The sequence below is a fragment of the Anopheles coluzzii genome, chromosome 2, assembly GCF_943734685.1.
Source record: "Anopheles coluzzii chromosome 2, AcolN3, whole genome shotgun sequence".
NCBI classification, from domain to species: domain Eukaryota; kingdom Metazoa; phylum Arthropoda; class Insecta; order Diptera; family Culicidae; genus Anopheles; species Anopheles coluzzii.
In genome coordinates this window covers 4,437,273-4,460,398 of record NC_064670.1, presented here as the reverse complement: position 1 = coordinate 4,460,398, position 23,126 = coordinate 4,437,273, and the positions used below count along the sequence as shown (strand labels likewise).

The following is a 23,126-nucleotide window of genomic DNA, read 5'->3' as shown; positions in this document are numbered from 1 at the left end:
ATTCAGCGAACAGGACTACATCGGGATGGATGCAGCAGATACGGTAGTGGTACAACATCGAACAAGGAAGGGAACAGATTTGATGAACGTTTATTGAGTGGGAATACTTCCATGCCAGTCTTGGGAGCTATTTTCGGGTTTATTCGGGTGATCGAACACCGAAGCGCACGACTCTAGTCGTTGGTGGAGTCGCTTTCATCGGTGCGAAATGGCACGCACACTGTTTTTTTTCTTCCAAACAGCGTTACCGAGCCGTCTGAGGGTGGTAGCTCAGCTGTTTCGTTTGTTTTCGATCATAAATATTATCTAAGTTCTCCAAAAATCTCCAAAAATCTCCGAAATAGCCGCGATTGCACACACCGTGAGTCGAGAAATGCGCCATTTTAACGGTCCGCTTGAAATATTTCAAAGAAAATTCAAATTTCATCGCCGTTTTTGAATTTCATTGTTGTTGTTGTAATCGGACCGTTGCAGTTGAAACATTTCAAGCAACTGCAATAAATTTCAAGCATCTTTCGCTACCCGCTGCCCATGCCGACCGCGCGCTCGTTCGGCCGTGTCCGCCGCCCCGGATGCGCCCGCCAGACCGTTTCGTGGCCGCAGACAGGGTTGCGAAGTAAATGCGAAAAGCTCCAAATGAGTCAGCTAGGCTTGCCAGACGGCGTGGCTTCGGAATCCGTTGGTCGGGGCCGCTCCAAGGAAGGCCGAGAAGATAGGGACCTCTCCAGGCAGCGGGGCTCAAGGGACCAGTCCACGCTTGTTCGGATATTGGAGGAAAAACCGCACACAACACAAATTGTATTAATTGTTGGTTACTATTTACAGAAGCATTCCGTTTTTATTTCAACTCAATAAGTTCTCTTCACTGTTAATACGCGCCGATCGACTGGTCACTGGCCCCAGTCACTTGCTGACGTCCCCACATTCAATCAACATCATCCCTCTCAAAGCGCTCGGTAGGCGCGCTCCCTCCCCACGCGCTTCGAACAGGTCGTTTTGGCTGTACAATATCTTAAAACCTTTGCCACTACACTCTCCGCAAACAAATCAGACGATAAAACGTAGTATTTAGAGAGTTTCTAAAATTAGATATCACGGGTTCTGGTTTGCTTGCGGCTTCCGCTGCATCTGCACAAACAGGAGCGACTTCTTAGCGCTCCGACAGCGTGTGGTTGTGTGTGTGTGTTTCACTTAGTTAATAAATACTTAGTCTCTCGTTCGCTAAACGATTTCCCCCAGCTTGCTCGTCCCACTGTTCTCGTGCTCGTGTGCATTGGTTACCTTTCATGGCTTAAACTGGTACATCTAGGGCAAGAAAAGAATACGCACACGAAACAGCAGGGAAAGAAACAAACAGGACATCCTGACTCCAAACACGGTCGCACTGGCCTGAGGTGCCGCAGCCCCAGCAATAATTTAACAATCTTTTTCAGTTTTTGCCCCTATTTACCCCATTTGTGGCCATTCATACACATCGCTATGTGGCAAATGGCGCATCGAATCATAAGCCCTCCCCTACACTACTATACATACTATAAGATAAAGGTAATAAATTACGCCCCTAATACTCTTGCGCACTATGCTGTTGGTGTCTGTTTGTTGAAGCTTCGGCTACCTAATCGTCTACCTAACGCGCTCCTGCACTACTGTCTACTTGCTCCCGCTCCTGCCTTGTATTCCTTACGCGAAACTCCAGCGTCAATCTTTGTCTTTTTGTCTTTGCCACTACTTATTTAGCTAACTTTCCAAGCTCGTCCTTGTGAGGCCGGCAGAACTCCGCGCTAAAGGACCACGTTTAAAAAAGAAACAGAAACAGAACTAAAAACCGAACCCGTGCGGAGCGTTTCACAAACGGCCCGCACACATCCGGATTTGCTAGGCAGATGGCGCTTACAGCCTACGCGCGGAAAAGCAGTCGCTCCATCCTTGTGGTGGTGTGAGTCGTTGGCTGTACAGTCGAATTGCTGGAGCGTTTGCAGTGCCGAGCATTCTATATATAAATAATTTAGATCGGTCGTCCCGCGTTTGCGCCGTTTGCCGTCCGCCTTCCCGATGCTACACTGTACACTTTTTACACGCCTTCCGTTCGCCCACTGGGAGGGCGAACATCTCCTGCCCCGGCTCAGTGGTACAGCCAGTTGGAGGGAATCAGATAGTCCTTGATGGTGTACAGCGACTTGGCGTACCAGTGGATGCCCTCGTGCCGCGGCAAGCTGAGGCTGTCGGTGCGCTCGAACAGGGCCGACACCTTCTCCGCCAGCCGGTAGGGCAGGAAGCTCCAGTGGGCCACCGTCTGGCTGTCGATCAGCGCGTAGCAGGACGCCGCTATCGAGTCGACCACGATCGTGCCCTCGCCCGTGAGCGGCGCGTACACACCCTCGGCCAGCGTGGCCGATATTCGATGCACGGCCCGCGGCTCCAGCGAACCGGCCACGTGCACCAGTATGTGGTCGCCCTCGCGCACCCGGTCGGCGAAGACGAAGCGCGTCTCGGACCGTTCGCGGCGCCACACCATCACCAGATGGGCCGGCGTCACCTTCAGCAGCGCGCCGCCCTCCGCCTCGATCGTCACGAACTCGCGTCGCTGGTGGGTGTCCCGGTCCATGAACATGAGCACCTCGCTGAAGACGGTGCGGCCGGCTGCATCGACCGCCTGCACCCGCTCGCCGATCCGCAGCTCGCTCAGCTTCCGGTGCACGCCGGCCTCGGTCAGCACGGTGCTGTCGCCGGTGAAGCAGCCGCTCGTATGGCTCGACTGGGAGGAATCTGTGCAGACGGAGAGAGAGAGAGAGAGATGGAAGAGAGAAAAAAACAAAATGGTATGCGGTTAGTAAAACGGATCCAATTTAATTTCTGACAAACGGACGAAGAAAAACCACAAAAATGCCGAAAATTGGCCCATCCGAACCAGACAAGGCAAAGGACGAAAGAAAAGCAAAGGGAGAGAGAGAGAGATACCTAAGGTATCCTCACCAAAACTGTCACACACACACACACACACGCACACGTACGCAGTCGCGGCGCCATGCTGTGGTTAACATATTTACTATCTATTGATTTATTACACCCCAGAAACAACACCGACAAGAACAAAACGACCAGCAACCAGCAAGCTGATGCTGGAAAGAAACGGTTGATCCTGTGCGAACTCACATTTCGGCATTCGTCTGCCGATTTTGCCTTTCATCTTGCGTTTGCTTGCGCCTGGCGATGCTCGAACCTGCTGCGGGGGAAATTAAAAACGGTTCCCATGCGGCCGCGTGCATCGTGCACTGGTTTCACCGTATCTCCTTCCTCTCTCTCTAGACCGGTGGCGACCCTTTTTGCGGCCATTGTGCTGATGTTACGGCACGGAACGGCCGGATTCTGGAGGCGGCGATCAATGGCGGCTTGGAATGGTATCACCCGTGCCTTTTCGGGTCGGAAAGAATGCCTCGGCAACATCGGTCTGTGTGTTGCGCTTGGGTTTTTTTCCTTGCTTTGTGTGATCGTTTTCTTGCCTCACACGATCACGGTCGGTTGCAGGGAAGAAAATGGTGGAAGTGGCATCGGTTTGCGGTTGCATTTTACATCTGACTCAGTAAGGTAAAGCTTCGTTTTGGCTGATGCTGCAGAGGCAACATTGTAGAGTTGCCAAGGATGTTTCCCCAAGAATTATAACTTATCAAAAATGCTCCTCAAACCTTACGCACTCGATCCAATTAATACATGATGCCTGCGTGTCATTTATTTACGCTCAAAATGCAACGACGAACGCTGCAGCAAACGATACGATCCCGAGAACTAAAACATCGATCAGAGCGCGCACGAAACACGCTGTGGACCCATCGAATCACATCAATTTTGCGCTTAAAAGTCTCATTTGTCAAAACGCGTTGCTCCACGAGTGTGTGTGTGTGTGTGTGTGTGTGTATGTGTGTATGTGTCGTGTACGATGCTCCAGGGGTCCTGATTGATGAGCCCGAGCCCCGAGCTCACTCGCTCCGTAGCAGGGCTCATCAATTTCAAGGGGCAGTGGTGGCCCGATCCGCCTCGTTCCACCGCAACGGCGGTGCTTTCCCTGCGTGATCGCAATTCCAATCGATCGGCTGCAGATAAATCTTGGGCCCGGGACAGGCGAAATTAATTTCCGCCTAACGCTCGATACCGTGAGAGCGTCGACTTTGGCTGGTTGTGTTGTTTGGGGCCCAACCATGCCGCCACCAATGTTGGCGAGAGTTTTGCGCGATCCGTAAAACAAACAAGCCCGTCGAGCCCGTCGCGTGTGAACTGTCACGCTGGAGTGTTTATTTACATTAAAGCTGTGGCTGTGGAGTTGTCTCGGCCAAGCAGTCCTGATTTGTGTCCAGCGGTTGGAGCACCGAACGGTCTTGTTAATTTCCGTTTTTTTCTTATCGAAAGGGTTCTGGAGGGGAGGATATGGAAGCGAACGACATTTGATCGAAAGGTTCCCATCGCTCTGAAGTGGCCGAGCGAGGTACTTTTTTATGATTTTCCTCTGTCCCGCTGATGACCGACAGCTCTAATGCCCCCTGTTCTTTCCCTCCCTGCGGTGTGTCGCAACCATTATCTCGTTATTAAAAACAGATAAATGATGGCATAAAGAACCAAAGTGACAGAGCGCCCCGGACGCATCGGAAATTGTAAACTTCCCGAACGGCGCGCTTAACCATAAACAAGCCGAGTTCCAACCACTCGACGGCTGTCACACGATACGCCAGCCGCCGAAAGCCTCACCGTATCCGTATCCGTCCGTCTCGATCCCCGGCCCCCTCACCCGGCCCCTGCGCGTTGGCTGGAATGTGAAACGGCCCCGTAGCCGTTCGATATGAACGTGATACACGGAGGGAAACTCTAGCGGTAGCCACAGGTATTTAAGAGGTTTCCCGTCTGCTGCGCTGGTGCGCTTCATTCCGACGCATTGAAGTCTTTCGTTTCGTGCCTTGCGCAAGCGGCGCTGTGCTTTTGAATGGGCGCAGGCGGACCCAGTGCGTGTGTGCAGGTTCTTGAAGGCGTCCATTGCAGAAATCGCATCGCTCGTGGTAAGCGAATCGTTATTCTCAAGCCACCTGAAACTAATTTGCATACGAGTTTAGCGCGTTTTCTGCTGCGTCGTAAAAAAAAGTTGAAATTTTGTTGCACATTTTGATGCCACTTTTTCATTAGCTGGGGTCTTTTTCGAGAGTTTTAAAATGCAAAAAAAGAAACAAAAAGCGACTCCGGCCTTGAAGATCAACAAAACAATGTAAACATTTGTTCGGTTGATTCTAAAAATGGCGATCGCTCTGGCGAGCCTCAACTGTAAGTGGGCAGCTTTCAAATGGTGTGTAACGGATTGCCAGAGAAGCATTTTCCAAACACACAACCGCAAACATGTGCCCCCGGTGCAAAGTGCAATAATAATATTTGCCATTTGTTCCCGTATCCCGCCCGCAGTACGGATCCCGGGAAGGATCGCGCTCAAACACCTGAACAAATCCATTCCAACAACGGCCCGGAACAACAACGGTCAAAAGAAACAACCAAACGAGCAAAAAAGGACCCTCTCAAACCGCTCACAAAACTCGTGCGAGAGTGCTAAGCAAATAATCCGGCTAAGGGCAAAGGACAGCTCCAGTCCAGCTACTTGCCGCGGCGAGGTTTACCGGTCGGCTTTTCGTGCGCAAAGCGGGATAATATCATTAGAAAATTAATTTTCCAACTCAGAGCCCGTCGACCGGGGTTGGGATTGATTTGCAGCCGCCGCCGCTTGGCCGCAGGATTATCCCTGGCGAAGGGTTAACCGGTGCTTATCCACTGGAGGCACTGACTTTGAGCCACTCGAGCCAGTTGCCTTTGACAGGTAGTGCGGAGAGCGGGCAGCATCTCCGGATTGCAGCAACAGCAATGTTCCCTCGAAAATCAAGCAAGGGAAACAAACATTTACACGAGCTTAGGCACAGAAAAGATGGACAAGAAGGGACCAACCAACCAACAGCCAAAGGACCCATCGTGGTCGCTTTCACTTGGCGGGATCGATTTTGAGGCGGTCTCGGTGCAGGTCGGTTTTTAATTAAAACCCTGGTGCAGATAAATTAAGGTTCGCTCCTCCGAAACGCACGCTGGAAGGTCGCGAAAATAATAGCCATCCCTGCAGAATCACATTCACCGCCCAAAGGGAGCGGGAAAGCGGAACACGCTCTCACTTAGAACGCTTTAACAGTGTGCAGCGGTGCAGCGCCGCCCCGGTGCTTTAACAAGACGCTGATATGATCACCGAGCGAGCAGGACGTAAAACAGCCCTCGGGCGATCGGAAAATGGCCGCGATGGCAGCGAGAAAAGATGGACCAGAATTAACAAGCTGCTCGTTAGCCATCTTCATCGCGCCGAGTCCGTCGTCTTGTTCTTCCGCTGACGCCAAGGCGTATTTTCCTCCACCCAATTCCGTTCACATTCCCCATTCACTCGTTAAAGTTTGGAACTCTGGAGCTCTGGATCGTAAAAAACCAACCCTCGACGGCTTGCTTCACCCCGGGCCAGCGGGCTGAGAGAACATGGCGCAACCAAACAACGCGTAAACCGGACAACGATTTGCATTCATCAAAAGTTGTCGAGCATGATGTAGAGCCCAGAACCCCTGAGGGGCGGGGGGAGGGTGCGTGCGGAAACGGTACACAAACTACAGGTTACAGATGGCGGCAGGAGCTGTCGAAGTTGCTGCGAAAGCTGACGCTTTCGGCGTAAACTCAATTACGGATTCTGCATTTCTCTTTTCTTTGCTTCTCGCAAATGGTGATTTCGTGCCCGTGAGGCCCGACAACGATCTTGCCTCTTCCTTTGGCCCGCGTTGCGTGCACCATCCCGAAAAGTTTCGACTCCGACAGCTTGCGCACGGGATGTATCTGCGCCGAAGGTAGTCCTACGGCGGTGAATGAAGGACACGCCGGGCCGCTGCACATAATGGGAGCCGTAAGGTGATACGACTTCTTAAATGAGCGCTGTCCCGCGTCTCGCAGTGCGAAGGAAAGAGTGCGAGACAGGTAGGTTCGCGATCGGATTACAAACAGAATCAGGCTGCTCAATTTCCGTTCCCCGGGATGGATAGGAAACTGATCCTACCGACCGCGCTTGAAGGTGATCCTCTCAGCCCTTTTGCGGGGAAGTCAGGGTGAGTTTCCTTGAAATCAACGGCAACCCACACCGTCACACCGAACGCTCAACTCACCTGATTTGACGGAGCAGTGGATGTGGCTACGACTCTCGTAGAACACCCAGTCGAAGCCGGCCTCGACGGCCAGCCGTGCCAGCATGCCGATCTTCGACCGATCCTTGTCCGACGTCATGATGTCGACGGCGCGCCCTTCGTAGTGCAGCGACTCGGGCGCATGCATGTGGTCCTCGTCCCAGCCCTCGGTCACCATGAGCCGCAGACCGGGCCACTGGTTCATCACCGAGACGGCCAGTATGTTGAGCTTTTCTTTGCAGCGCTGAGGGAGAGGGAGATAGAGAGAGAGAGAGCAAAGTAACACGTTAGTATGGTGATACGTTAATTAAATTATCCCGTAATGATGCTAATTATTTGTCAACAAGCCAATACCCATAAACAACTGTTCGTTTGGCCGCCAGCGCTTGCAACTTCCTGCTTAATAGCTGAAGCGAAACGCCGACCGTGGCGAAAGTTGCTCCCCATCAAAACGGGTGGGAATAGAGATGGGAAAAGGAGGAGGGAAAAGCAAGAGAACCGCGCCAACCCCGATAACGGAGCAGACTAGAAGCAGGAGACTAATGACTAGCTTCGACACAAATTGATATCGACTCGGCAAGACACCCCTCGCCGGTCTCTCGGATCGAATCAAGTGGCGGTGGTGGTTGGGGGGAGGAGGGTGATTGGAATGATGAAGAAACACCGCACACACACACACGCACATACGCACGCAGAAAGCTTGTTATCTGGCTGCTTTTATCACCCAGCCATCGGTACCGCGGGGCAGGAAAACCCGTTCCGAAGCGCTTTTTCTGAGATGAGAAAGGCGTGAATGTGCAGTGGCCATCGAAAAACAAATGCGTCTCATTTGCATCGCACCTCGCTGCACGCTGCCCTTACCCCGGCCCGGACAACCCACCCCGAAGCTGATTAATGAGGTGCGTGTAGTGATAAAAATAAAAATTAATCTTCCAACTTCTTAAAACACAGAGCGAGAGCGAGAGAGACACCGGCAGCATCGTTTGGACGCGCGATGGTGTGTAATTTTCTTCACCTTTATCACGCATCGTGCAGATCGTGGTAGGCTTGCGGCACACACCGCTACAGCACGGCTGAAGGTGATGTGGATGATGATGATTACTTTAGACTTCCATCACCGGTCGAAGATCGATTTCACCTCCGCAAGAAAACCAGTTGCAGTCTCGGTGGCGGTGGCTGTGGAGAGTGTGTGTGTGTGTGTTTTTTTTCGTTACATAGTAGAAGACGCTGCTCGCTTGGCGAAGGGGAAACTGTTCCAACTCCGCAGCCAAGCATAATGGTAAATGAAATCGTTTAAAACGGTCAGCGCAAACGCAAACTTGGGAAGATAAAATGCACGGCCTTGCTTGAGAAAAGCGCCGAAGAAAAAAATGGCTGTTCGGATGGGATCGATTAGCGTTTGCAGAGGAGTTGCAGTTATGAGAGACGGAAACTTAATCACATTAGATTATTATACAGCTAAGAATCATGTAAAATAAGCTTAGTTGTCGTTATACAGCCTCTGCGGACTGTTTGTTTAGCTCCGAGCTCCGAATATAAGCTGAAACGAGCGTCACGTTTGAGAGGGAACTTCAGACCATGGCTTTGACGTCCAAATTGGCTTTGGCTTAAACCATTTCCAATTCCAATTTGTTCCAGCTAAGCTTTTATAGGTTTAGGTAACTGCTTACACAGAAAAAAGAGAACCAACCAAAAAAGAAGCACATAACACCCAAATCCCCCCCCGAGGAGCCACTTCCTTTTACGAGCAACCTGTGTTCATCTCGAAACGATTCCACAACGTATCACTTTTTTGTTGTGTGTTTCCGAATTCAAGATGGCTCCCCCAGCGCGCTCCCAACGCGGGCAGGAAAGGCGTGGCCTAAAGCTTGGACCGTTTCGGGGAGCGAACAAGCAAATCGAAAAAAAAAATGCCTCAAACCAAACAGCAAGACGAACCCGCGCTGTGGTCTCTTGTGCTGGAAAGGTTTTGGGGTGTGTGTGCTTCCGAGCGTAGAAAGGTTTGCCTCTGCCCGCGGGGTCCGCCGGTTGCGACAAGGACAGGTGAATCCACCGTTAGTCATCGTTTGAGAGCGTCTTGGCAACAGATGCTAGATGGTTCGAGTTCGAACCATAAAACGTACCCCAAATTCCCAATGACTGATCAAAGGCTCTAGAATGTTCAAGGTTCGTCGCTTGAATCGTTTCTGTCGCTTGGAATTGTAATCTTGCCGTGTAGGCATTTCCGCTCGACGAGAACTGATAGATGAATCATGTACTACGGCAGACTCTTTCTGCTCAAATGATCGCAAGAACTTCACGGTCGTTAATTATTCGCATCGTTTCGATGCATTTCTAGCGACGCCATTTTGGTGTTCAGAGTAAGCAGACGAGCTTGCTTTCACCGCCCAAAGAGCTGATGCTTCCTTGAGATTAGCAATACCGAACCCGCGGAGCAGCAATCACGAACCTAGAACGGTTCGCTCGATCGCGTGATGCGCGATCCAATCGCAAAAGCTTGTCGACGGTCCAGCTTGTGGTGCGTCAAGAAGGTGGAAGCAAAGAAGAAGCCTCTGAACGCTAAATTAAAATTTATGTGTTTGTGTGCATTTCAGCCGATCAGCAGGAATCGTTGAATGGATTTTAGTTCTTCCATCTCCTTCTCCTCTATGGGTTGTCGGTTTCCTTCGTTATGGGGTTGTTTTCCTTTGCCTTTTCTTAATCGTGTCTAAACTTTTCGTCACAGATGTCATATTAGGCTGGCTAAATGGTGTCACGCTTGTCACAGGGACTAGAGCCTCCCTCCCCCAAAAAACAAACCGATACATTCCCACCTAGGGGCCGTACCATCTTGCGCATTTGCCTTGCTCACGCAGTAATTGGACGCCCCGAAAGTTGCTGGTCGATACGCTGCGGGTCCGAAACGGGCCGACCAGAAACCCCAGAAAAAGAAACCCAAAAATGTTTGTCCTTCCGTTGCCCACAACCGGCCGCGTTTCGTTTCGCTTGATCGCCATTCTCTCTCTCTCCCTCTCTCTGTTGCTCCGTCTCGATCTCGTCTTTACCATTTCTCGGAATCTTCCGAACCGCATTGGCCACGGGTTCCAAGGAGAATGGGTTTCTTTGGGATTCACTTTTTCCCAATTGCCGGGCCCCGGCGATTCCTGGTGCTGCTCAAAGGTGTTTGTTTTAAGGGCTACCGGGGACGAATCGATTCCGTGTGCCCTGTGTCCCTGAGACAATTTGCCACGGCGTCTAAATATTTGGATATTTTCTTTCCCAAACCAACCGCTCGCTGTCAAACCCATCGAAGGACATCGAACGGAACCATTAGATGGCCGTTCGGCTTTTTTCTGTTGCTGCTGCTGCTGCTGCTCCCGGAGGGCCTTGAGCTTCTCGCCGGGAATCCGTGACGGATAGTTTTTCACAAAATAATGCCTTACGGCTGTGTGTTTGTGTACGGAAAACGAATTTCGGCCGACAATCGATTAACTGCAGTTGACTGACTTTGACAGCTTTTGCCTTGCTGCAATTGTTGCGAAATGGTTTACCCCCTAACCTTGACCAACGGCAAGCAGCGGGAGTTCCCGGGAGGTTGGCATTCTCATTCGTTTTCCTCTTTTTTTTTTTGCTTTTGAAGTTTGTGGTTGCCATTTATGTTTATTTGTTTTTGCTTTCGTCCATTTGAATCGGTGGATTTAAGCACTCACAAAGGGATCTAGGGACATGTGATTTGGCAACGGGCAAAAGGGAAATTAGCAAACACTCGGTTCGATGAAAAATGATCCCAACGCGCGAATGAAACGAACGGCAGAAGGATTCATTCCTTTCCCCTTGGGAGCACCATCGTCCAAGCAGTGGAAGGGTTTTCAGTGTCCGGAAGGTGTGCACTCCAGGGTGCGGTTTCTAGTTGGGGAAAAGATTGTTCCCAGGAGACGAAAGTAAACATGCGCTTTTAAAGTGCATTCAATTCCCTGTGTTCTTCCCATGTGCTCAGGACTGACTTGCGCTAATGGGGAAAGGAAATTTACACTTGCCTGTCAATTTTTCCTTGACAGCGTTTGTTTGACCACAACCGGCCGTCCTGGAAAACGCGCACCCGTGGGTGCGGCTAAACAAGCTCCCGGTGTGGCGATAATGTTCCTCACTTTCCTAATTATGTTTGTGGAGCCTTCTGTCTGTTCTTCCGCCATGGCAAAAGAGCCATTTGTGGTGTCAATTAGCGCTAGCCCCGTAGGAGCGACCAACAGGAGCTCCCACTCTACGCGTCGCTTCCATTGTGTGTCCTTAAAAGACACAGCGCTTCCGCATGAAGTGGTGGCGCTTAACGATGTCGTGCGTGTGTGTGTGTGTGTGTGACTGAAGCTTTTGTTAGACATTGGTTGTGTCAACAGGCCTCAACAGCACGGTAGCTTCCCACCTCTGTGTAACGTGAGCGACCGATTTACCATTCTAAAGCCAGCATTCCCGCAGCACAATGGCTCCGCCAATGGGCATGGGAAAACAAACTCTCCGAACCTGCACCTCCGTTTCCAGCTCTGCTTCATCCCTACACACACGCACTCGCCTTTTTATCCCACACTCGAACGAAAAGCTCCGCTAATCGTCGGCTTATTTGGTACGCGGCGGCTACGATAAGGACCAGCACCAGCGCTTTAATGCTCAGATTTATTCCCAACCCCGTCACAATAAACTCAACTCTCGAGGGCTTCACACCATTTGTGTGTGTGTGTGTGTATGTGTGTGTCACACTTCATGTCAAAATATTTCGTCAGCTCCAAAACGCAGGCGGGCTGCGTGCGCGTTTAATCGTTCGGGCACGATCTCCCGATCAACCCCAGCCACGACAGCCCCGCCAGTTTATCCGCCTGCTGAGGTAGCGTTCCGACACGATCCGGCAGCAATCGAAAACGTTTAAGCGTCAGGCAAACGCGTGTGCGACAAATTCCTTTGACTTGAAAGCGGGCAGGACAGGCAATAAAACGCCCCCCCCCCCCTTCATCCCTGTGTCTCGCTCGGACCGCGCACAAACGCGAGCACAAGCACGAGTCACACCGTGTGCGACTGCGGGATGATAAATGGTCGGCCCGGTTACCTTCTAAAGAGCGGCCCATTTGTCAGCCCACGGGCAAGGGAAGAGAAAGAAAGAGAGAGAGGGAGAGAGAGAGATTGTAGAGAAACGCACAAATGTCGTCTCATCCCACGAATCGGTACAAGCAGTGGCTTGATCGCGGGGGTACTCTTCTGTGCCTGTTTGTTCATTCTTTATTTTCAAAATATCCTTTACCGCGCGCCATAAAAGACGCTCGTCGACGTTGCGCGCGCGCGCGGTGAGGCGGGGTGGGGCAACAAAAAGGTGAAAAGGCGAAGAATTAAAAAGAGATAAGTATTAAATTACATCGCATTAATATTGCTCACTTATTTTGTCATTTCAAGTTCAGCCGGCACCGAGACCCGTCACGACGAGGACGACGAAAAGGGTAAAAGGGACTGTCGGTTTGCTGCTGGTTGCTGGCTGTACCGCTCAGCATCGTGTAATGTACGGTGTCATCGGTACATTTTGGGGTCGCACATTAACTGCACACACGGGATTCGGTGGGTCTTGCCTTGCCGGTGCGGTGCATCGCTCTTTAGGACATTATACACCCGACACGAGCCTGGCAACCTGCGTCGTGTGTGCGCCCGTGTACCCTTTTTGTTTCGATGTGCATATATTACGGCCCATAGAGGCAGGGGGAGCGATAGCGATCGAAAACAGGAAGGAACGGGAGAATGCAAAACGAACAAATCCTCTACCCAACAAACACACATTCGGTACCATTTAGTGGTGCGTTTTGCTGTGCCCGCACACGGTTGATTAATGGTGCAGATGGTGTTTTCGCTTTCCCCGGCTTTCTGCGGTGACATTCGCCCCCAAACCACCAGCGAGACAAGTGGCAAGATTGAAAAATTATGATTAAAATGTAATCTTATATAATACACCATCGGGCTGAGCTACTTGGGTGCCGGTGTTGGGGGAGTTAATCATCTGCGGATGCCGTTTCGCTAACGGGGTAAACGAAAGATTACAATCGAGCAGGAAGAGCCCTGTGGGAGGACTCTAGCGGGAATAGGGAAGCATCCAAGGCATGGATCGAATTACAATCGAAAGGAACGGCAACCGGATGATGACGCTGATGATGAGACCGATGAGGCTAAACGATGATCGGTGGACTGATCTGGGGCCTCGTACCCGAGGACCTCCCGTGTTGTCCGGGCGCCCCCGGAGAGTGCCTTTTGTTGTGCGCCTTGTGCTTGAGGCAGGTTAGTAGTAGCTTCCCATTTCAGAATCCTTAGAAGTAGCGCTGGATGAGATGAGCGAGAGAGAGAGTGCGTTTGCGGTGTGGTCTGCCCATTCCGGGAGACAGGGGACGCCGTCCTCGAGTGGATCAGTATCCGGAGGATGTAATAGGATATTTGACCTCACCGAGGCGAGGATCGATATCGATACCGGATCGATGCCGATTTTCCGCTTCCCGGCTGGCTCGATATGTGCGTCCAAGAGTGAGTGAGCTAGAGGGGGAGAGGAACGCTTTTTGCGGCTATCAGAAAGGACCCACAACCGTGCAGAGCACGAGAGAGAGAGAGAAAAAAAGACACAAGAAAGTCAAACCAGCGGAAAAGTTTGAGCCCGGTTCGACAGGTCGGCGAGGAATGCGACAAATTCCTGCGGTTTTTGGCGTTGGCCACATGGTTTCGGGCGTTGCTTTTTTTTCGGAACCGAAACCAAACCTTCCGGTGAACTGAGATGTTGATTGTAATGAATCCTTCCATTGGCGTGAGATAACCGAAACCCGAAAACACTCTAGCCAACCGAAAATCTCGGACCGGCCGCAGGGAAAGGTTAACGAACGACATGCGATCGTGCCTGGTTGAAGGTGCTGTCTGGTCAATGCTTGGAAACTTTGGGTTTTGGGCCCAACCGCTGTAGCAATGTGTCAAAATCACTGTCACAACAATCGGAGCTCACTGGTATGGTGAATTCTTGGGGTATTTTTGTAGCTTTTAAGCAATTACCTACAATGTTTTACCTCATTTTTATCAGCACAACAAACCAGCAACATCGCTGAACGCACTCGGTGGCAATCTCTCGAAGACACAAAACACTACATTAAAGCTCATGAGCATCCGAGCTCTGGCCAAGAAGGCCCGTTTTGCGCGCTACTTCACTCTGCACAACTCTACAGCCAGACAAGCTGACCCGCCGTACCATCCAGCACCAGGTTCAATTTAAGCCTTATTTATGAGACAACGAGCGGCGTTGCGCACATCGGGCCCGATCGTTCGGGATAATCGGGTTTTACAACCGCGCGCGATTATGCTGCAACCTAATGCTGCCCAGTTGCTGACCGTTGGCAGGTTGTTAGCGTGAACTACTTGCCCGCTTGCGCACGTGAACCGTACGGCTGGGGCTTGTAAGTTTCCCGTTGCTTTGCAGCGAGCCACAAAACGGGGGGCCATAAAGTTTACCACTGCAGAAGCCGTTTGCTGAGCTCGCTGAGGACGCGTGTGTGAGTGTGTGTGCATGACGCGAGAACGTGAGCTTAATGTCACTGTCAATAAATGTGTTTAAGCGCTGCACAGAGTGAAAAGCTGCGTGGCTGTGGACCGAACGAACGATCCCAAAAGCAAAAAGGCATCCCGATCGCCCCCACATTCGCTATGCTGCTTATGCTAATTGGGTGGTGATTTAATCACGGCAGCGGATAGTGGCCACGAAGCTCTTGCTTTCCTTGTTTCGGAGCTACGCCCGAGGCACCGGAACGGAACGATTGGCGAAAAATATTGGATACTTTTATGCTTTTCGGGTCGGGCGTATTACAGCCCGTGACGAAATGCTGGCAGCTCTTGATGGGAGGGGGTTTCACCCGGGGTCGGTCGGACTTTCTCACCCTCCAACCGATGCAGGGTGATCTCGCGGTGGTTCAAAACAGATCATAACTTATGCCTGCGATCGAGCAGCTCTGCTTGGTGGTTGTCTGGACCGTCTCGCGCACGCTCCATCGATTCGCTGTGTTCCACACTCTCGTTGGAGAGTTCAAGCTCACAGCCGTCACCCTTTCTAGCCGTCGGTTTTGCTAGATCCTCTTTAAGATTGTTCCAATGCTCCCAACACACACACACGAACAACACGTAACTACATGTTCGAGCGCCTTAATCGTACCGCGCAACGATCGTTCATCTTCCTCACAAGGGCACGATCTGCGTCCATGACTTCCCACACTCACACACACACATACACACACGGACGGACGGCACGCACTCGGCCTTTGGGGAAGGATTTTCCCACCGTCTTGCACACGGTTCGACATTTTCGCTCCACTGCCACAGTGATTGCTTGCCACTGATACGGCGGTTGGGGTCGTTTTCTCCGCAGAACAACACATTGCGCGCCATTTTCATCCTGTGCCTCTTTCGTGCTTCGAGATGTAACTTCACCCCCCCCCCCCCCAAGCAAAGAGCGACCCAACGATGAGTTGGCAGTTACGAGTCGAGTCGCTTGGGCCGGGCAACGCCAAGCATGCAACAATTTGCTCTCGTAACGCAAACCATCCACGGGGGCTATTGTTTTTTCGTGGCTAAAAATAAACACAAACCCACCGTTCGCATTCCCTCGATATACATTGGGCTCTAGATGCCATTTCGATAGGTTTACAGCACTGAAAGGCGGGCGGTTCGGTACGCCAACCTTCCTTCTCCTTGAGCCCGCAGGTTTTATCGCCCACCCACCATCTCAAGCTCATTTTGTGGCTGCCGCAGCTAAACTGGAAGCGCCGTAAAGGGCAATTGCAATCGCAAGCTACACTCGTAAACAATCGGAATTGCATTTCGAAAGCTTCCTCGCAAGGTAGGAAAGCAAATACAAATACAAAAACACGGGCTAGTCGACAATTATTATCAATTGATTGACTTTTAATCGCATTTCTTGAGCGACCGGGCACTAAATAATATTCAAACGCGTTGCCTCGAAACAAAACAAAAATAAAACCGCTCGCAATATAAGGCCCACGGTGCGTTTATCGTTTTATGAGACGTTTGTTTTCTCTTTATAACGGCTGTGCGGTTTTTTGTTTTGTTTTTGGTATTTCTCAGTCACTTTTATTGTGCCATCATTATCGTTTAAGGGGGGCGTGTGTGCGTGTGTGTTTGTGTTTTTGTACGTCTTTAGCCATGCCGTGGGCTGTGAGATGAGATGCAATTCCTTGCGAGGAAGGTAGTTAAGAGGGAAAGAGTAGCTCGAAGTGCCCAAAATCAAGTTCAACAAAGTTGCTTTGTTTCCAAACGCTTCCCGCGCCCGATCGCACAGCATTTATTTTCTGTTTGTCGGATCGCACTCGGTCGCTAATTAGCGCCTTGTAAATGCGTGTGTATGTGAGTGAGTGTGTGTCTTGCCACAGCGGCAATCAGATGCGACTGTTTCGGCCAGACCGGGCCGGTATTCGATCGTCTGCTTCCATATATTCCCCAAAGGCAGCCACAGAAAGCGACGCTTCGAGCTTCACAAAAAGCTCCGTTTACAACCGTATTAACTAATTCCCTCCGCTTATAGCTTTACAGCTCTCGCCAAATACAAATACCAGCACACACACACACACACCCATACACACGTACAAACACCGGCAACTGTGGTGCGCAATTCGTAGCCATAAACATTCAACCCATTAAGCAGGGTAACGAAAAATCGCTTCCAACCGTCGTCTTAGTAGCTTAACCGGACACCTTTTCGAAGCCCGGTGGGTCGGTGGGTGGGTTTGGGTGGCGCGAAATCGTACCAGAGAGGGGGGGGGAGGGGGGGGGGAGCGAGAGAGAGAGAGCGTGTGTGCCATATAAATTCCATAATTGATTGAAATTGGTCGATTGGACGCGGTTCTATGCCGGGAAAGCCGCGCCTGCCGGTCCCCATCCGAGGCTTCTCGGACTCTTTATAAACCAAAACTCGAAACTCCGTAGATCGTAAATCGGGCTCGTAAAACTATTTTTCCACCATTGGGGTTTGGGGTGGTGTAATTTCTCCCCTCCATCGCCCAACCGGCCCTGATCGAACTGGCTTAATGATGATGGGCACATTAAAATCAGGTCAACAATTGCCAAAAAAAAAAAAAACAGCGGCCTCATGGGTGGCCCCATAGCACAGCGAAAACCCATGGCGGAACCAGGTCGATTGATGTCTAAGCCCGATCAGCATATATTGGTATGATTTACGATCCAGCATCCCCAGCGTCCCGGGACGGCGGCAGAGCAGACGCGCGCGCATAAATCCTTGCCCATTGCAATAAATCAGCCCATTGCCACGGCGCAGAACTGTCACACACCTGCTGACGGTGCACGAGCTAAAAAAGACCACCCCCCGCGATCGCACGCACATCTTGGAAGCAAACAGTGTCGTCGGCTTGGTTTTCTTCTGTTCTGCGCCTCTGCCGGCCGATCTAATAGCGCTAATAAGTCGCAAAAAGTACCGCAAACCGGGTCACCTGGTCTGTAAAAGTGTGGGGGGAGGGGGGGGGGGGCTTTTCCTCTGTACCTTCCACGGAGGGATGAATCGCTTGCGTCTTTGCCGGCGTAACGAATCGGTCGCGGCTCGCGAGCAAGTGTCAAAACTATCGCGACCGCGTGCGCGCGCGCTCCACAAAGACCGGTGCCGGAAAGTATCAACCAAACATGAAGCTGTGAAATGAATAAAATCCGTCAAAGGCCGACAACAGAACCACAGAGAGCCGTATGAACCGGGCCCCGGCACATATATGAAACAAAGTAACACCAAGAGCCGTAACCCATCACTTGGTGGTGGAGGTGCACGCGATCGGTGCTAAATTCCCTGTCTCGATGCCCGTTTTTTCACTGTTGCACGCTTTTTGCCTCTCGCTCATGCTCTCTTAATTCAATTACACTCTTTCACCAAGAAGGGGATGCGATGTAGCAAAGGCGGAAAGGGCGAAGATCCCAGCGAGACAGTTTATTAGTACACAATGCACAAATATTTGACATCATCGTGCGGCTGTCAAAAGCGACAGTTAAATATTTACGTTCTGAACCAGATTTATATTGCACCCCCTCCTTCCTCCACCACCCCCAACCAATGGGGTGGTTTATCTTCTCAAGTGCCACACAATCGTACCGTGCCGTTGATCGTTTGCTTACGATTACCCCGTTCTCTGTGTATGTGTGTGTGCGTGTGTATGTGTGTGCTCTTTCAGCTTTCCTGTTCGTTTTAATTACTCATGTCAAATACGGTGTCCGCTCTGGGGTGGATCAACAAATTGGTAACGAGATCCAAACACACTTCTGCCCTTGTTTGACAATCGGTTGTTAACAACATTCGCTACAAGTGTTTTGCGCCCTTCGCGCTGTGCCACTCACACACTCGCCTTCCCGCTGTCCGCCTGTGCACGGGAAAATGTAACGTCATCCGGACTGTGTCCAGCATGCTCCTCACTCTTTCTCTCTCTCTCTCTCTCTCGTCTTTCTCCAAAGCCCCCCTTGTATGCGCCCTCTTTAAAAGCATAAAACAAGCAACAGAGCAGGGGAACATTCTAAGCTTGTGGCCGTTTGGTGGAACGCGACTCGAAGGTGGTGTTTATGGTAATTTCAGTGTTTCGTTCTGTCAGAGAACCTCACCCCCTCCTCCCCTCTCCCCATCACTCAAACCACTTCCATTTGCAGTTCAATGCAACCCCTTCGCGTTGGTTTATGGATTTGTTTTCCCTCGGCACACAACCAAGCCGGCCCTCGGGCTTAAAAGCTTTTCTTCTTCCGTCCTGCTTGCTCTTCTCGTCCACCTGTACCCCCGGACCGAACGGGAAAAGCTCCCTGAAAGGAATGGTAAACAGCAGGTAGGTTGAAAAACTGAAAAACAAAACGCCAAGAAGCGATTATTTAATTTTTAATGTGATCAAACAGTTTCAACTCTCACGTGTGCTTTCTCTGCCACATTTTGCTGTGCAGCACATCGCAGCTAGAGCAATGAGTGTGTGTGTGTGTGTGCGAGTGGTTCGTTTACCAACGACCCCTCTGAAGATGCCCTTTTGCGGGCGGGTGTGAAAACAAAAGCGACCCCAAAAACAATCCCCCTCCGCGCGGTGAGGTCTCCCCGATCTGCAATCGATCGAGCTGGAATCGGGAGGAGGAGGTGGGTGGTTGTTGTTTCTACGGAAGGTGGACGAGTTTGCTCAACAGCTTAAGAGCTCGAGATTTACACAAACAGACGTCCACCGACATTCCACCGACGGGGAGTTTTCATTGATCCTCGTCCCCCGGCTCTGTGAGGTGTGAGTTTCGATATCACTTCAGCAGCAAACGGTTCCAGTGTGTTTGCACACGCTTCGATCATAAATGGCTCCCTTTGAAGGGGCGGGACGTTGGCGAGGGGGTGGTAAAATGAACACAAAATCTCTTGGGCAAACGCGGGACGGAGTTGTTGGAGCACCCAGAGCACTTTAATTGAATTTTAATCATTTATTTACATTACTCCGAACGTTATGCGCGCTGGATGCGAGATGGGATTCGCAAAACGTTTAAGGCGCAGGCCCAATCGAGCGGACGGCTGCAGCACGCGGTAGGGGGGAGGGGGGCTACGTTCGAGAATAAACAATCAAATCGGTTGTCGTCGTCTTGAGAAGAGCCAGATTGTGACATCCCTTCAATAGCGATCGTGGGATATCGCAGATGACTTGGACGTCGGGCAGCCGGGATCGTTTGCGACGACAGAAAATGGAACTAACTGCATGATGAAGCAATTTCTCGTCTATTCCCACTATTCAAACAATTCCTCGCCATTCCTGGAACGCGTCTTAGAAAGCGCTCTCTATTTGTTGATAAAAGCCAGATGCCACGCTTGGAGTCTCTGCAAAGACTTGCTGGTATTCTAAGGCGCAAAACGACCCTCCTCGGCTCTCGCTCACTACATCCGCTTCAAATCACTGCTAACCACCGCGTTCAATGCACGAGTCTTCCGGGTGGGTCGTAAATTTCGAACGCACCACACCGGTGACACATATCACAATCGGCGGAACGTAATCGGCTCATTTTCTGCGATCGATCGTAAAGTTGCCCTTAATCCAGCGCTGATACGCAAGTCCGGCGATAAGATTAGAGCTAACGGGCACGCGAGAGGGAGCAAAAACCCCCCTCACACACACACACATACAAACTCAGGCTCTCCGATAAAGGTAATTCCCCAAAACATTGCATTCCGTCGTAGCTTGAAATAACGCTTGTAATGACATTTAGCTTTTCGGTGGCTGCTTCTGGAATGTGGGAAAGGGGTGGCTTTCCGGGGATCAAACACACACGTCAAGGCTGTGCGAACAGCGCGCGCGCGTGTGTGTGATTATGTGTATAGGGAAAAAAGAAATTGAGGTCGAGCATGTAGCATTTATCAAACAAAACGTTGCATTTTACGCCCGATCGAACGATAACAGTAGTACGCTTGTACGCTTGTTTGTTGCCTTTTCTTTTTTCCCTTGTCCCTTGTCCCGCCGACGCCCTGACATGGTGTTGATACTGCTAAAAACTGCTGGTGTGAAAGGCCACACGGTGTGCGGTTCCCGTCGGTACTGGCCTTCGCCTTCCAGGACCTTGCCTTGTAAAACGATAAATACGGAAGTTTATGGGGCTGGATGGAAGCGGTTCCGCTTTTACAACTCGGGACGACCCGTCGTAACCGAGCTGGTGGCCTTGAGATGCTGTAATGAGCTGCCGGGACGCGTGCGACCTTCCCATCCGAACCAGTACCCAATGCTCTGCCAGCTCATTAACGAAAGAGTCCTTCGAGAAGGTTGTAAAGAAGATAGAGACTTTTTGGGAAGTTCGTCGTCTGCTTTCTCCACCGTCAGCGTCCTGCTGTCACTCACCTGCGTCATAACACGGTCCGCTCCCGTACCCTCCTCGTCCTTGAAGATGATGTCCTTGTTGTAGTTCGTCTCGAGGCTGCGGAACTTGCTGTCGTTGCGCGAGATCGGACCCTCCTGCATGCCGGACGCGGACAGCGAGTTTTCGCTCACGTTCGGCACGTGCTGCTTGAACACGAGCGGTAGCAGCTTGCGGGTCCGCCTTGGACCGCCAATGCCGCGGCCCGGCCCACAGCCGGCCGTCAGCTGCACCAGTGCCAACAGCGCCACCAACAGCCACACCATCGTCCTGCTTCGCTGTGGTCCACACACCCTTCCCGCACAGGCAGCGCGCGCAGATCGACACCGGCTGGTCGGTCCGGCGCGACTGTGGCCCACCGAACCCTCCTCTAAGGGGCTGACACTCATCTCCTCCTCCATCGTCACCATCTCGTACGGTCCAGGCGGGCTGGCAGGCAAGCGGGCTGTTGATTGCATTGCCGGGCTGGCCGGGTCGGGTGTCGCACAGGGCACGACGACAACGCGAGCGACCGGCGTCTGTCTCCAGCGGCCCATGCGGCTGTCACTGCACAGATTGCACGATCGTGACGCAGAAGGCAGCGACCTCGCTGCACTCTTCCGGTGCATCCAGCTATCGGTGGCCGACGGACGGTCGGCACTCGAGGCTGAGGACGCCACTTAACCTTCGCCACACACACACAAACACACACACACAAACAACGCACGGTCACACACTCAGGCACTACGGTCACACTTTGGGGTTTTGCCACGGCACACCTTCTCGCCTTCAACTGCACTTGTCTCGCCGGGGCCAACACACCCTGCACTTGTTGGGTTGTAATAATTATTTATGCTCTTTGCTTTTCACTTGCAAACTTTACACATACACTCACACACGCACGCACACACGCACGATCATAGACACAGACACGCGGGGTTATGCAAATGAGGATGCACTACTGGAGGCAACAACTCTCGGCCGCACTGCTGATCGATTCCGGCGTGACATTGGACGATGGCGCGGCTTCGTTCACTGAGATTCAAATTTACTGTGGCACGTGTTTGCTCGGTTGGGGTTGGAATTTAAAACTACACCGTGGGTCTAATACACACCGATACACTTTCTAATCATCACGCGGCACGTCCAACAGGGCGAAAAAAGGCGAGTTTTCCCAGGCGAAAACAAAAAACAAAATTATCAATTTCCCTTCTTTTTGGCTTCACTTCCTTCTTAAAGTTATGCAAAACTTTTCTTTCCGGCTTTTCCACTCCACTGTGCACAAACCGACGCCTTCAGTGCCGTCAGGCGACGATATCAGCGATTGGTGTATGGAGGTTTAGGTCCGCAAACGGTCCGCCGAAGCGATGGTAATTCGACTAGCACTAAATTAGAACTAAGTAGACTGACGGTTGAAAATTTTCGAAGCTCGCCTTACCTCACGCCCGAGCACCGTCGGTGACAGCCTTCGCCATCACGAGAGAGAGAGAGAGCGCGCGCAGCAAGAAACGGGCCGAATCGAGGGAGCGAGCGAGACCGAGCAAGCACGAGCGATAAGCGAACGAATGAACGAGCGAGAGCTGCGTGCTGCGAGAGCGAGATGATCCTCGCAACGCACCACCCCACCGACAACACTGGACGGCTGTGTGAACGTGTAGCTGTGTGTGTGTGCGTATGTCGGGGGTGAATAAAAGGAAAAGAAAAGTCTCATCCCTTCCCTGGCGGCGTTTGGCTTGTGGGTCGCTGTTCGCACCAACCTGGAAAGCTTGCCTGGCGCGAGCGGGACAGCACGCGGCCCGCTAAACCAATGGAAACTGCTCGAGTACGTGCAGCGAAAGTAGCGATTTCGGATGTGCTGCTGCTGCTGCTCGAGTCGAGCACAGGGCGAAGGGAAAGCTTTTCTGCTGTGCTCTTTCTCCGCACTGCAAGGATGCCGGCAAGGTGATGGTCAGCGCGAGGACGACCGCTTGCAGATGAAGCGAGGCGGCTAGCCGTTGCAAACTCACCCTAAGCAAAGGGATGCAATGTGTGTGTGTGTGG

General features: G+C 51.7%; 1 protein-coding gene across 1 annotated transcript; it reads right to left on the bottom strand.

Annotated features, from left to right (window-relative positions):
* Nucleotides 1-805: 805 nt before the first annotated feature.
* LOC120950882 (protein hedgehog) lies at nucleotides 806-22,829 on the bottom strand. Its single transcript, XM_040369268.2, has 3 exons — nucleotides 21,092-22,829; nucleotides 7,206-7,467; nucleotides 806-2,766 (listed from the first exon to the last, which is right to left on the bottom strand). Exons 1-3 carry the CDS (start codon nucleotides 21,713-21,715, stop codon nucleotides 2,123-2,125), a joined length of 1,530 nt encoding a protein of 509 aa, XP_040225202.2. The 5' UTR covers nucleotides 21,716-22,829; the 3' UTR covers nucleotides 806-2,122.
* Nucleotides 22,830-23,126: the final 297 nt, after the last annotated feature.